Source organism: Salmo trutta, chromosome 1 (genome assembly GCF_901001165.1).
Source record: "Salmo trutta chromosome 1, fSalTru1.1, whole genome shotgun sequence".
Classification (NCBI taxonomy): domain Eukaryota; kingdom Metazoa; phylum Chordata; class Actinopteri; order Salmoniformes; family Salmonidae; genus Salmo; species Salmo trutta.
In genome coordinates this window covers 59,477,136-59,489,936 of record NC_042957.1, presented here as the reverse complement: position 1 = coordinate 59,489,936, position 12,801 = coordinate 59,477,136, and the positions used below count along the sequence as shown (strand labels likewise).

Sequence of the window (12,801 nt, the reverse complement as noted above, 5' to 3'; positions counted from 1 at the left end):
TCCTCCCTCAGATACAGTAGCAGTATGCCATAGACAGTCTACTGCCACGTGTGGCCTCATTTTATACATCACTTTCAAAGGCTTAATCTTTGAAGTGTTCGCTAATTTCGTCACTGACCCAGGTCACAATGTATATATTGTGTCCTGGGTCTTGAAAATAACATGTTTGTTTTATATTACCATTAGAGTTATATATTTTAGGCTTGCTGTAATGCATCTACAGTATGCTTGGTGAGGATTCCTTTCCCTTAAGCCAATGTTAGAGGGCTTCTGAAATACCTACCTATAGGCTCTTTAATGTAGGGGCCGACGCTGGAGTAGAGAAGCAGGTACGGGGAGTTGAACATTTAATGAGGAACAGAAATGGAACAAGACAGGAACAGCGTCAGCACACGGGTAACACAATGACATAGGAACATTAATCCTGAACCAGGGAACAGAGCTTGGGACAGACAGATATAAGGGAGGTAATGACACAGGTGATTGAGTCCAATAATTGCTGATGCGCATGACGGGGGAAGGCAGGTGTGCGTAATGATGGTGACAGGAGTGCGTAATGCTGGGGAGCCTGGTGCCTTCGAGCGCCAGGGAGGGGGAGAGGGCGTGACACTTTAACACGTCTACAACCGTGAGTTAAAGGCAACATGTTGTGTTAATGGCGCTTGGTGACCCTCACAACACCACAGAGATATCTACAACCTATAGACGTGTGATATACGTGTGACATACAGTGCATTCAGAAAGTATTCAGACCCCTTCCCTTTTTCCAAAAATGTTTAGGTTACAGCCTTATTCTAAAACGTATTCAAATTTTATTTTCTCCAATCAATGTACACACAATACCCCATAATGACAAAGTACTTTGTACTCTGTACTTTGCTCCGTTCATCTTTCCCTTGATCCGGACTAGTCTCCCAGTCCCTGCCGCAGAAAAACATCCCCACAGCATGATGCTGCCACCACCATGCTTCACTGTAGTGAAGGTGCCAGGTTTCCTCCAGACGTGAAGCTTGGCATTCAGGCCAAAGAGTTGAATCTTGGTTTCATCAGACCAGACAATCTTGTTTCTCATGGTCTGACAGTCCTTTAGGTGCTTTTTGGCAAACTCCAAGCAGGCTATCATGCCTTTTACTGAGGAGTGGCTTCGGTCTGGCCACTCTACCATAAAAGCCTGATTAGTGGAGTGCTGCAGAGATGGTTGTCCTTCTGGAAGGTTCTCCCATCTCCACAGAGGAACTCTGTCAGAGTGACCATCGGGTTCTTGGTCACCTCCCTGACAAAGGTCCTTCTCCATTGATTGCTCAGTTTGGCCGGGCGACCAGCTCTAGGAAGAGTCTTGGTGGTTCCAAACGTCTTCAATTTAAGAAATATGGAGGCTACTGTGTTCTTGGGGATCTTCAATGCTGCAGAAATGTTTTGGTACCCTTTCCCAGATCTTTGCTTCGACACAATCCTGTCTCGGAGCTCTACGGACACTTCATTCGACCTCATAGCTTGGTTTTTGCTCTGACATGTACTGTCAACTGTGGGACCTTATATAGACAGGTGTGTGCCTTTCCAAATCATGTCCAATCATTTGAATTTACCACAGGTGGACTCCAATCAAGTTGAAGAAACATCTCAAGGATGATCAATGGAAACAGGATGCACCTGAGCTCAATTTCGAGTCTCATAGCAAAGGGTCTGAACACTTATGTAAATAAGGTTTCTGTTTTTATTTGTAATACTTTTGGAAACATTTCTAAAAAAAACAGTTTTTGCTTTGTCATTATGGGATATTGTGTGTAGAGTGATTAGGAAAACAATTAATTTAATCAATTTTAGAATAAAGCTGTAACGTAACAAAATGTGGAAAAAGTCAAAGGGTCTGAATACTTTCCGAATCCACTGTACATGTCTCATTACTCATAACATTACTCACATGTGATGCTGCACACCCCAAAAAATCCTGCATATCAGTATGGGAGAGTGGGTTAAGTTGAGCCAAAGGGGTTTCTTCCATCATTTCATGGACGAAACCACATGGAAAAAGAGGCAAGCAAGTTAGGTCCAAACAGGTGATTTTCACCAAATCAAATTAATTTATTGTGTTAAGAGGTTTCATGATGCTTGTTTCTAAACCAAAGTAGATCATTTTAAGATTGTTCTATACATCAGTTGGGGTCTCTGTAAACTTCAATATGAGGACCTAAACCTAACCTCCTTGTAGCTGTGTGGGCTAATAAAGTCCAAATGTTTAGTGTTCGTAGTTGTATCTAGTATTGTAATTCAATGAGTAGTTATATTTCTAAGTGCATGACCTACAGTACATACAGTATGTGATACAAATAGTCATCTTTATCTAGACATCAGCATGTGCTTATTTATCTATAATAATACGCAGGTTGGAATTTATTGTCATGAATCTTGCCCTGGAGGCAGCTCTGAAGTGAGGTCACTAGCTGGCACAGCCACAAAGTCATCAAAACCTAACCCGAACCTTAACCACACTGCTAACCTTAATGCCTAACTCTAACCTTAAATTAAGACATAAAATCTCATTTTTTATTTTCATTCATTTTTATGATACAGACTATTTTGACTTTGCAGCTGGCCCATCTAGTGGAAAAAGCTCAGTTCTGCATACGGGGCAAGATTCATGAAAATAAACATCAACCTGTATATAATGCAGGCATTTTCACATTTTCCAAAATATATTCAACTATAGCACCAAGCGGGCATATTCACATAAGGACTCAAAGAGGAGATTTATATTCAAAGGGTCTATTTATACCACTGAGCGTGTGGTGGAGTATCAATGGTATTATTGGCATTTGGCGGGCATCTATGCTGGGGGCAGAGTGTGACTGATGGAGTTTCATCGTTTTATGATGAGGATGAAGAGAGTGATGCTTTTGGCAGCATGAGAGTACACTTAAGCCTCTGCTCTCTATATCGCTCCATCATTTGGCGGTTTTATTTGACAGTTCCGATGATATGAGTTATAGAGGTATATGTCATACAGTGTTTTCTGGACAAAAGCAGAAGGAGGGGGCATATTCTAAGGAGTAGTAGTAGGGGAGTAGGGAAGGTGGCATGGTGGAGGGAGAGTAATGTAAGTTGAATGAATACCATAACATATATGCAGGCCTATATTGCTGGCATCAGGTCTTGCTATGAATAGCATTAATACCACTGTAATGTAGTAATTATTTGTGGTTGTAACTTGGCGGAGATTGTGGTGGGTCCCAGCCAGGTGTATTTGTTTCCACTGTGCAGTAGTTGTGCTGTGTAATCGCTGCAGCTGTCTTTTACCACAGCATGTGTGGGCTATAGAAGTCACTGGGCTGGCAACTATAACTTCACCTGTTTAACGAACCGCTTTCATGTTTTCCAACATGGCAACAGGAAGAGGTGGGAGGACATTTACTAGGGTACTACAGTACTGAGGTAAGCCTGAAGGGAACATAGGAAGGGAGGGGAGAGAACCTGGGAGAGTAGTATATCACACTGTATTTTATCAGACAGTAATGATGATAAGAATTATAGCCTGTATACATTCCTCAAGTGATGTCTCTCTCCGCTACCCCTCCCCCCATCCGCTGGCACGCGTCTGGGGTGAAGGTCTATAGTGGAACAGTGGAGGAGAGAGGATGAGACATGGTAATATGAGTGGTAGAGAAGTAAACGGAGAGAGAGGACAATACCAAATACTATTTGGTATTGTCGTAAATATGACCGAGTATTTTAGAACATCTTGTAAATAGAAAGCTTTCAACAAAAACCACTTTGGCACAGAGGAAAATGACACCTCTTTAGGGAAGTAGAATCTGCAGAATGGAATAAACGAGACCCCATAAATATCATCCCAAACTGTCCTCTATCTTTTCCATTCATCTCCATTCATTACCATTCCCTCCGCATCTCTCTCCGTGCCTTACCAGAGGGCGCTTAAAATAGGTCTGGCTCAAAGTGCAGAAAAAAACTTTTACACTAGAGGACATTACCAAATACTATTGCCAGTGTTCCTATCCGCCACAAAATGCTTACAGAGTGTTTATAAAGTCTTAGTTAATGACATATTGGGGCTTAACGGTTCACACTCTGATTGTGAACTCCTCTGGCTCTCTGTTGACTCTGCATCTGTCTGTAATCCATCAAGCCAGAGCTGCATACCTGGGGGGGCATGGTGACGGTCCTGGTATGAGGTAATGCTATACTCACTGCCTCGGTTTAATGAGGGCAGTGTGTGGAAGAGGAGGGAGGAGGGTCAGGAGACGCCAGTCTTCCCTGCCAATCTGTCCAGGCAGCAGGGCCCAGTCCAGAAGAAGGGGTGGAAATGGGTGTGGGTAGAGGGGGTCAGTGGCAGTCGGTGCCATTTAAGATTATGGAGGACGGTAAAACATTTTAAGGGCCTTAATTCTATTACAGTATATTGGATGACTGTCATTCATATTCCATTCACCAAGCTCTGTGTAACAGCGATAGGTTTAGACTACGGCATGATACTTGAATTTGTCCTATACCCATCATGAGGTTGCTACATCCTAGCCTACAAATTAAAGTTTAACGTAGGTGCACAGGTCAAGAGACAAATTGATGTAATCAACGTGACAGACAGGTACACATTCAATACCGCATTGCACACTCTTGCCTGCATCTAGCTGATCTAGGGTGTAATCATTAGTCCAAACAGTTTAAAAACATTATGTTTTGCAACTAAAACAAGTTTTTATTGGACAAATTCAGGTAGGTTCATCCCGTTTAGTTCCGTTTGCTTCTGTTTAAGAAATATTTTGCAACAGAATTGGTGGAATGAATACACCCCTGATCACACAGTTCACTTTCATAGCAGCCATACAAACAGCATCATCACATTTACGCGCTCTCCTCCTCTCACATTTTCCCTTCACTTGAGGACTTCAGTGCACAGCACAACAGCTGTCTGTGACCAGGTGAAAAAACCTCTCCAAGCCAAACCTTCATACCATAAGTGCTACACACAGCCTGCATCGTTGTCACCATATTAGCTAACGTCAACATACACGACATGACAAAAGTATCGTCGAACATCTCATTCCAAAATCATCGGCATTAATATGGAGTTGGTCACCCCTTTGCTGCTATAACAGCCTCCACTCTTCTGGGAAGGCTTTCCACTAGATGTTGGAACATTGCTGCGGGGACTTGCTTCCATTCAGCCACAAGAGCATTAGTGAGGTCGGGCACTGATGTTGGGCGATTAGGTCATGCTGAAACAGGAAAAGACCTTCCCCAAACTGTTGCCACACAGTTGGAAGCACATAATCATTTAGAATGTCATTGTATGCTGTAGCATTAAGATTTCCCTTCACTGGATCTAAGTGGCCTAGCCCAAACAATGAAAAACAGCCCCAGACCATTATTTCTCCTCCACCAAACTTTACAGTTGGCACTATGCATTCGGGCAGGTAGCGTTCTCCTGGCATCCGCCAAACCCAGATTCGTCCATTCGACTGCGAGATGGTGAAGTGTGATTCATTATTCCAGACAACGTGTTTCCACTGTTCCTACATTTTTGAAGAAATGAATTTGTTCAAAACTGTTCAACTATTGTCTTTCTTTCTCTTTGAGTCAATTACTCACCACATGTTATGCACTGCAGTGCTATAGCTAGCTGTAGCTTATACTTTCAGTTCTAGATTAATTCTCTGATCCATTAATTGGATGGACAACATGTCAGTTCATGCTGCAAGAGCTCTGAGAGGTGGGAGGACATACAGTCAATAATACAGTAGAAAAATACGTCTATATACAATGTGAGCAAATGAGGTGAGATAAGGGAGGTAAAGGCAAAAAAAGGCCATGGTGGCAAAGTAAATACAATATAGCAAGTAAAACACTGGAATGGTAGATTTGTAGTAGAAGAAAGTGCAAACTAGAAATAGAAATAATGGGGTGCAAAGGAGCAAAATAAATAAAATAAATAAATATAGTAGGGGAAGTGGTAGTTGTTTGGGCTAAATTATAGATGGGCTATGTACAGGTGCAGTGATCTATGAGCTGCTCTGACAGCTGGTGCTTAAAGCTAGTGAGGGAGATAAGTGTTTCCTGTTTCAGAGATTTTTGTAGTTCGTTCCAGTCATTGGCAGCAGAGAACTGGAAGGAGAGACGGCCAAAGGAGGAATTGGCTTTGGGGGTGACCAGAGAGATATACCTGCTGGAGCGCGTGCTACAGGTGGGTGCTGCTATGGTGACCAGTGAGCGGAGATAAGGGGGGACTTTACCTAGCAGGGTCTTGTAGATGACCTGGAGCCAGTGGGTTTGGCAACGATTATGAGGCGAAGGCCAGCCAACGAGAGCATACAGGTCGCAGTGGTGGCTTTGGTGACAAAACGGATGGCACTGTGATAGACTGCATCCAGTTTGTTGAGTAGGGTATTGGAGGCTATTTTGTAAATGACATCGCCGAAGTCGAGGATCGGTAGGATGGTCAGTTTTATGAGGGTATGTTTGGCAGCATGAGTGAAGGATGCTTTGTTGCGAAATAGGAAGCCGATTCTAGATTTAACTTTGGATTGGAGATGTTTGATGTGAGTCTGGAAGGAGAGTTTACAGTCTAACCAGACACCTAGGTATTTGTAGTTGTCCACATATTCTAAGTCAGAACCGTCCAGAGTAGTGATGCTGGACAGGCGGGCAGGTGCAGGCAGCGATCGGTTGAAGAGCATGCATTTAGTTTTACTTGTATTTAGGAGCAGTTGGAGGCCACGGAAGGAGAGTTGTATGGCATTGAAGCTCGTCTGGAGGGTTGTTAACACAGTGTCCAAAGAAGGGCCAGAAGTATACAGAATGGTGTCGTCTGCGTAGAGGTGGATCAGAGAATCACCAGCAGCGAGAGCAACATCATTGATGTATACAGAGAAAAAAGTCGGCCCGAGAATTGAACCCTGTGGCACCCCCATAGAGACTGCCAGAGGTCTGGACAACAGGCCCTCCGATTTGACACACTGAACTCTATCAGAGAAGTAGTTGGTGAACCAGGCGATGCAATCGTTTGAGAAACCAAGGCTATTGAGTCTGCCGATGAGGATGTGATGATTGACAGAGTCGAAAGCTTTGGCCAGGTCAGTGAATACAGCAGCACAGTATTGTTTCTTATTGATGGCAGTTACGATATCATTTAGGACCTTGAGCGTGGCTGAGGTGCACCCATGACCAGCTCTGAAACCAGATTGCATAGCGGAGAAGGTGCGGTGGGATTCGAAATGGTCGGTAATCTGTTTGTTGACTTGGCTTTCGAAGACCTTAGAAAGGCAGGGTGGGATGGATTTAGGTCTGTAGCAATTTGGGTCAAGAGTGTCCCCTCCTTTGAAGAGGGGGATGACAGCAGCTGCTTTCCAATCTATGGGAATCTCAGACGACACGAAAGAGAGGTTGAACAGGCTAGTAATAGGGGTTGCAATAATTTCAGCAGATAATTTAAGAAAGAAAGGGTCCAGATTATAGTATTGAAGTTAATGTACCCAGAGGAGGACAGAAAATAGCTGTCCTCTGGCTACACCATGGTGCCCCCCTACAGAGTGCTGTTAAGGCTACCATAGACCTTCACAGAGTGATTTAATCAGTTATTTGCTGACGTGAATATATTTAGTACAGTTTTATCTAAAAAAGATAACTTTTAAATGTTTCACTATTTTATTTTTTATTTTTTATTCACTGATTAGGATGGTCCTCCCCTTCCTCCTCTGAAGAGCCTCCACTTGAGGGGGTCATGAAACCCTAAACTTTCACTAATCAAATGACCCCAAGGCAAAACACGTTGGTGGGATATCATAACACTCTATTAGGGACATTTCCCTGCACCGGTCCACTGCTCCAGACCCCCAGAGAGGGGGGTGTAAAGATGCTGGTCTTTCACTGCATTACAGTGAATAATTAATTGTGTTATTTTCGCTCCCCTGATGAAGGGAAGCAGCGTCAACAAATAACTCTTCACCTGTTATCACCCCTCATATAGCCTGAGTGTAATTGATACCACGATGTGTCTCACAATCATATACTGTATGTCCAAAACACAAGACATTCATGGCTAATCATTAATATCTCTGATAGAATATGAATATTTTCCACAACACTAGGTTGACCAAGAGCAGGTATTCCCTCTCTGGTATGCTCAATCCCCTTCCTCAGGCTAAGCACACAGGCTGCAGAACTATTCTTAATGCTGTTTATTGGGAAGCGTGCTTTCTCCATGTCCCAGTGGCTTCTTGAGTACCAGACAGTCGCCATGGGGGAGGGGAAGGCTCCGGGGCTGAGTTGAAGTTCAAGGGGGGGCAAGGATTTGGGGTTGGTGTAAAAGTAAGGGAGAGCAGTCTAAAGGATGGAATTAATGTGGTGACAGGAACACGATCTACATGATGTCATGATGCTAGATTGGCAACACATGGCTGAGACGTAAAGAAATTGGTGTGGAATTACTCTGAGCCAGCCAGGCAGGCAGTATAAACAGGAATAACAGTGGTGAAACGAAGGGTGTGTAAGGTAAGTTAAGAGTACAGTAAAATAAATGATGAAACATATAGTAAATACAGTACAAGATACTGTATGCCCTATGAATACATTTACTGTATATAGTTAATAGTCTATGGTAAGGATCCAAACAGGCCACATTAATCGGTTAGCCCAATGAAAGAGTTTAGTAGAGGTGTAAGTGATGTAGACAGGCAATCAGGGTCAGATAGATTGAGCCTCTGAGGTGCAGAGTAGTGATGTGAAGAGGTCACACCTGACATGGCATAACCCCCTCCGACACATCATCTCGTTCATCTTTCTCCCCTCATCTTATCGCTATGCTTTACTATGCTACTGCTCTACTCTGTTCTTCCACACTACACTCTTAGAAAAAAAAGAGTTTCAAAAGGGTTTTTCAGCTGTCCTCATAGGAGAACCCTTTTTGGTTCCAGGTAGAATGCTTTTTGGTTCCATGTAGAATCCTCTGTAGAAAGGGTTATACATGGAACCCAAAAGGGTTCTTCAAAGGGTTCTCCTATGGGGAAAGCCAAAGAACTCTTTAAGGTTCTAGATAGCACCTTTCTTTCTAAGAATGATTATTCTCCCTCTCTCCCTCCCTGTTTGAGTCTCTCAAATGTCATGTTGCCATGTGATGTTGAAAAGAGACCATGACATATTTTAGATCCCCTCAGATAGACAAGCATTACTACATACGGGCAATACATTTCACTGACACTTATGGCAATGTTTTGTCAACAGATGCCAGAGCTGCAATGTCTAGGTCTTCACAACAACCAGAACCATGCATAAAAGACCTACGTATTGCTGGTGTTAATGCTGTCTGAATATAGGCCTACAATGTACAAGTCCTCACACTTGAACCACTTTTCCCCCATATCAACAGTATGGGTCTATTACAGACATGGGAAGACTTTGTGGTGTAAAAGAGCACAGATCTGTGCAAATAATAACATGAACCTTATTATAATCTATAACCTAATTTTAACAGATATGTGCTATTTTCGATAGTGCCAAATAGATAATTGATTTACTGAACATCTATAAACTATCTATCAACAACATTTTAACTAACTATCCACTCTAACCATAGGCCTAACCTTAACCCTTATCATAATGCCTATAATAATAAAAGTTCCAAACTAACTATTGAGACGAGATAGGCCTGTACCTTGCCACTGCCTGGACTCTCCACCATCACAAAAACAGACAGATTCTCACCATCTTTCCTGCCATCCACTTTTCTCTTTACCTCACTCTACCTTCATAATGAATACAACCTATGTTAATTCAGATGATTTCATCACTTTGTCATGCTTATTGTAACATTTCCCAACAGATATGCCAATAAACCTCATCTATTACTACCGTGAACGCTATGGGGGTATAAAGTGCAAAAACAACGACATATCACATGATCAACAACATACTATCATACGTAGGGAACCAGCCTATGGGAGTAGTAGAGTCTGTCTCGGTCGATGACAGGAAGAACACTGACCAATATAGATACACAGAAATCCAAAGAGGACACTAGCTGTACAACAGTATCTAAGCGTACAATGTGTATGACCTGCTTACCTGGCTTCTTGGCTTCGGGCATAGCTGCGATAGTGTGTCTATCTCTTCCTCTGACTGTGTCTCCCTCCCTCCTTGTCTGTTAGTCTGTCTGCTTTTCCTCCTTCATCCCTTTTTATTCCCTACTCCCTCTCCACTACAGTCCCCCTCCCCAGGGAAAGGCTGTCAGATGACACCTAGAGGGGATCCAGGATCTCTGAGGAAAGAAGGAAGGGGTAGAGGGTGAGGAGGAAAGGAAGACAGCATAGAGGTGAAGGGGGGTTTGATGCAGTAATGAAGAGGGCGACCAGGCTGGAAATTGTTAATTGGTTAACACGGTAGGGCGAGAGCCAGCCCATTAGCTAATTGATTGACACACCGATTAGCATTGATTGACAGGTTGATTGTCTGACTGTTCTCTATCTCACTTTTGACTGTCTAACACAAGACACCTTAGGCAAGTTTCCATTGACCCAGGTTTATCCAACAAAATCAGTGGAGCCCCACCTGTTTAGTGAAGACATCAAACTATGAAATAACACATATGGAATCATGTCGTAACCATTTTTTTTTCAACAAATCAAAATAGATTTTAGATTCTTCAAAGTAGCCACCCTTTGCCTTGATGACAGCTTCGCACACTCTTGGCATTCTCTCAACCAGCTTCATGAGGGATGCTTTTCCAAGTCTTGAAAGAGTTCCCACATATGCTGAGCACTTGTTGGCTGCTTTTCCTTCACTCTGCAGTCCAACTCATCCCAAACTATCTCAATTGGGTTGAGGTCGGGTGATTGTGGAGGCCAGGTCATCTGATGCAGCACTCCATCACTCCTTCTTGGTCAAATAGCCCTTACACAGCCTGGAGGGATGTTTTGGGTCATTGTCCTGTTGAAAAACAAATGGTAGTCCCACTAAGCGCAAACCAGATGGGATGGTGTATTGCTGCAGAATACTGTGGTAGCCATGCTGGTTAAGTGTGCCTTGAATTCTAAATAAATCACTGTCAGTGTCACCAACAAAGCACCCCCACACCATCACACCTCCTCCTCCATGCTTCACGGTGGGAACCACACATGAGGAGATCATCTGTTCACCTACTCTGCGTCTCACAAAGACACAGCGGTTGGAACCAAAAATCTCAAATTTGGACTCATCAGACCAAAGGACATATTTCCACCGGTCTAATGTCCATTGCTCATGTTTCTTGGCCCGATTCACGCAGTCTCCTCTGAACAGTAGATGTTGAGGTGTGTTTGTTACTTGAACTCTGTGAAGCGTTTATTTGGGTTGCAATCTGAGGTGCAGTTAACTCTAATAATATATCTTCTGCAGTAGAGGTAACTCTGGGTCTTCCTTTCCTGTGGCGATCCTCATGATAGCCAGTTTCATCATAGCGCTTGATGGTTTTTGCAACTGCACTTGAAGAAACTTTCGAAGTTCTTCAAATGTTCTGGATTGACTGACCTTCATGTCTTAAAGTAATGATGGACTGTCGCACACCTGTTAATTGAAATGCATTCCAGGTGACTACCTCCTGAAGCTGATTGAGAGAATGCCAAGATTGTGCAAAGCTGTCATCAAGGAAAACGAGTGGCTATTTTGAAGAATCTCAAATGTAAAATATATTTTGATTTGTTTAACACTTTTTTGGTTACTACATGATTCCATATGTATTATTTCATAGTTTTGATGTCTTCACTATTATTCTACAATGTAGAAAATAGTAAAAAATAAAGAAAACCCCTGGAATTATATGTAACTTATTTTGTACATAATGTTTCTGCCGCCGCATCTTACGGCAAAAAAGAGTTTCTGGATATCAGGACAGCGATCACTCACCTCGGATTAGACAAAGATTTTTTCTTCAACAAGCAGGACGCACAGGATGTACTTCAGACACCCGACAAGGCCAAAATCTCCGTCATTGGCAAGAGAAAGAGACGCAGGTACAGAGGACACAGAGCGGGGTGCCTCGTAAGTATCCGCCGATGGCGAGTGTGAAATCTGCCTTTACCGTCAGTATTACTTGTCAACGTACAATCATTGGACAATAAATTAGACGAGGTACAATCACGAATATCCTACCAACGGGACATCAAAAACTGTAACGTTTCACCGAATCGTGGATGAATGACGACATGGATATTCAGCTTGCGGGATATACGCTGCACTGGCTAGATAGAACAGCACACTAAGACGAGGGGGGAGGGCGGTCTGTGCATATTTGTAAACAACCGCTGGTGCACAAAATCTAAGGAAGTCTCTAGATTTTGCTCGCCTGAAGTAGAGTATCTCATGATAAGCTGTAGACCACACTATTTGCCAAGAGAGTTTTCATCTATATTTTTTGTGGCTGTTTATTTACCACCACAGACGGATGCAGACCGCACTCAGTCAGCTGTATAAGGAAATAAGCAAACAGAAAACCGCTCACCCAGAGGCGGCGCTCCTAGTGGCCAGGGACTTTAATGCAGGGAAAATTAAATCAGTTATACCTAATTTCTATCAGCATGTTAAATGCACAACCAGAGGGAAAAAAATTCTAGATCACCTGTAATCCACACACAGAGACACATACAAAGCTCTCCCTCACCCTCCATTTGGCATATCTAACCACAATTCTATCCTCCTGAATCCTGCTTATAAACAGAATATAAAGCAGGAAGCATCAGTGATTCGGTCTATAAAAAAGTGGTCAGATGAAGCAGATGCTAAACTACAGGACTGTTTTGCTAGCACAGAGTGGAATATGTT

At 43.0% G+C, this 12,801-nt stretch overlaps 1 protein-coding gene across 49 annotated transcripts in view; it reads right to left on the bottom strand.

Annotated features, from left to right (window-relative positions):
* LOC115203122 (myosin-binding protein C, fast-type) overlaps window positions 1-10,177 on the bottom strand; it is a 47,300-nt gene extending 37,123 nt beyond the window's left edge. For 27 of the 49 annotated variants that reach the window (XM_029767516.1, XM_029767557.1, XM_029767622.1 and 24 more), the window contains exon 1: window positions 10,072-10,177. In XM_029767516.1, coding sequence (XP_029623376.1) covers window positions 10,072-10,093 — 22 coding nt within the window. In that variant the 5' untranslated portion in view covers window positions 10,094-10,177. The remainder of the gene's footprint in view (window positions 1-10,071) is intronic. The other 22 variants (XM_029767549.1, XM_029767599.1, XM_029767705.1 and 19 more) reach the window with 2 other exon arrangements.
* Between the last annotated feature and the right edge of the window lie 2,624 nt (window positions 10,178-12,801).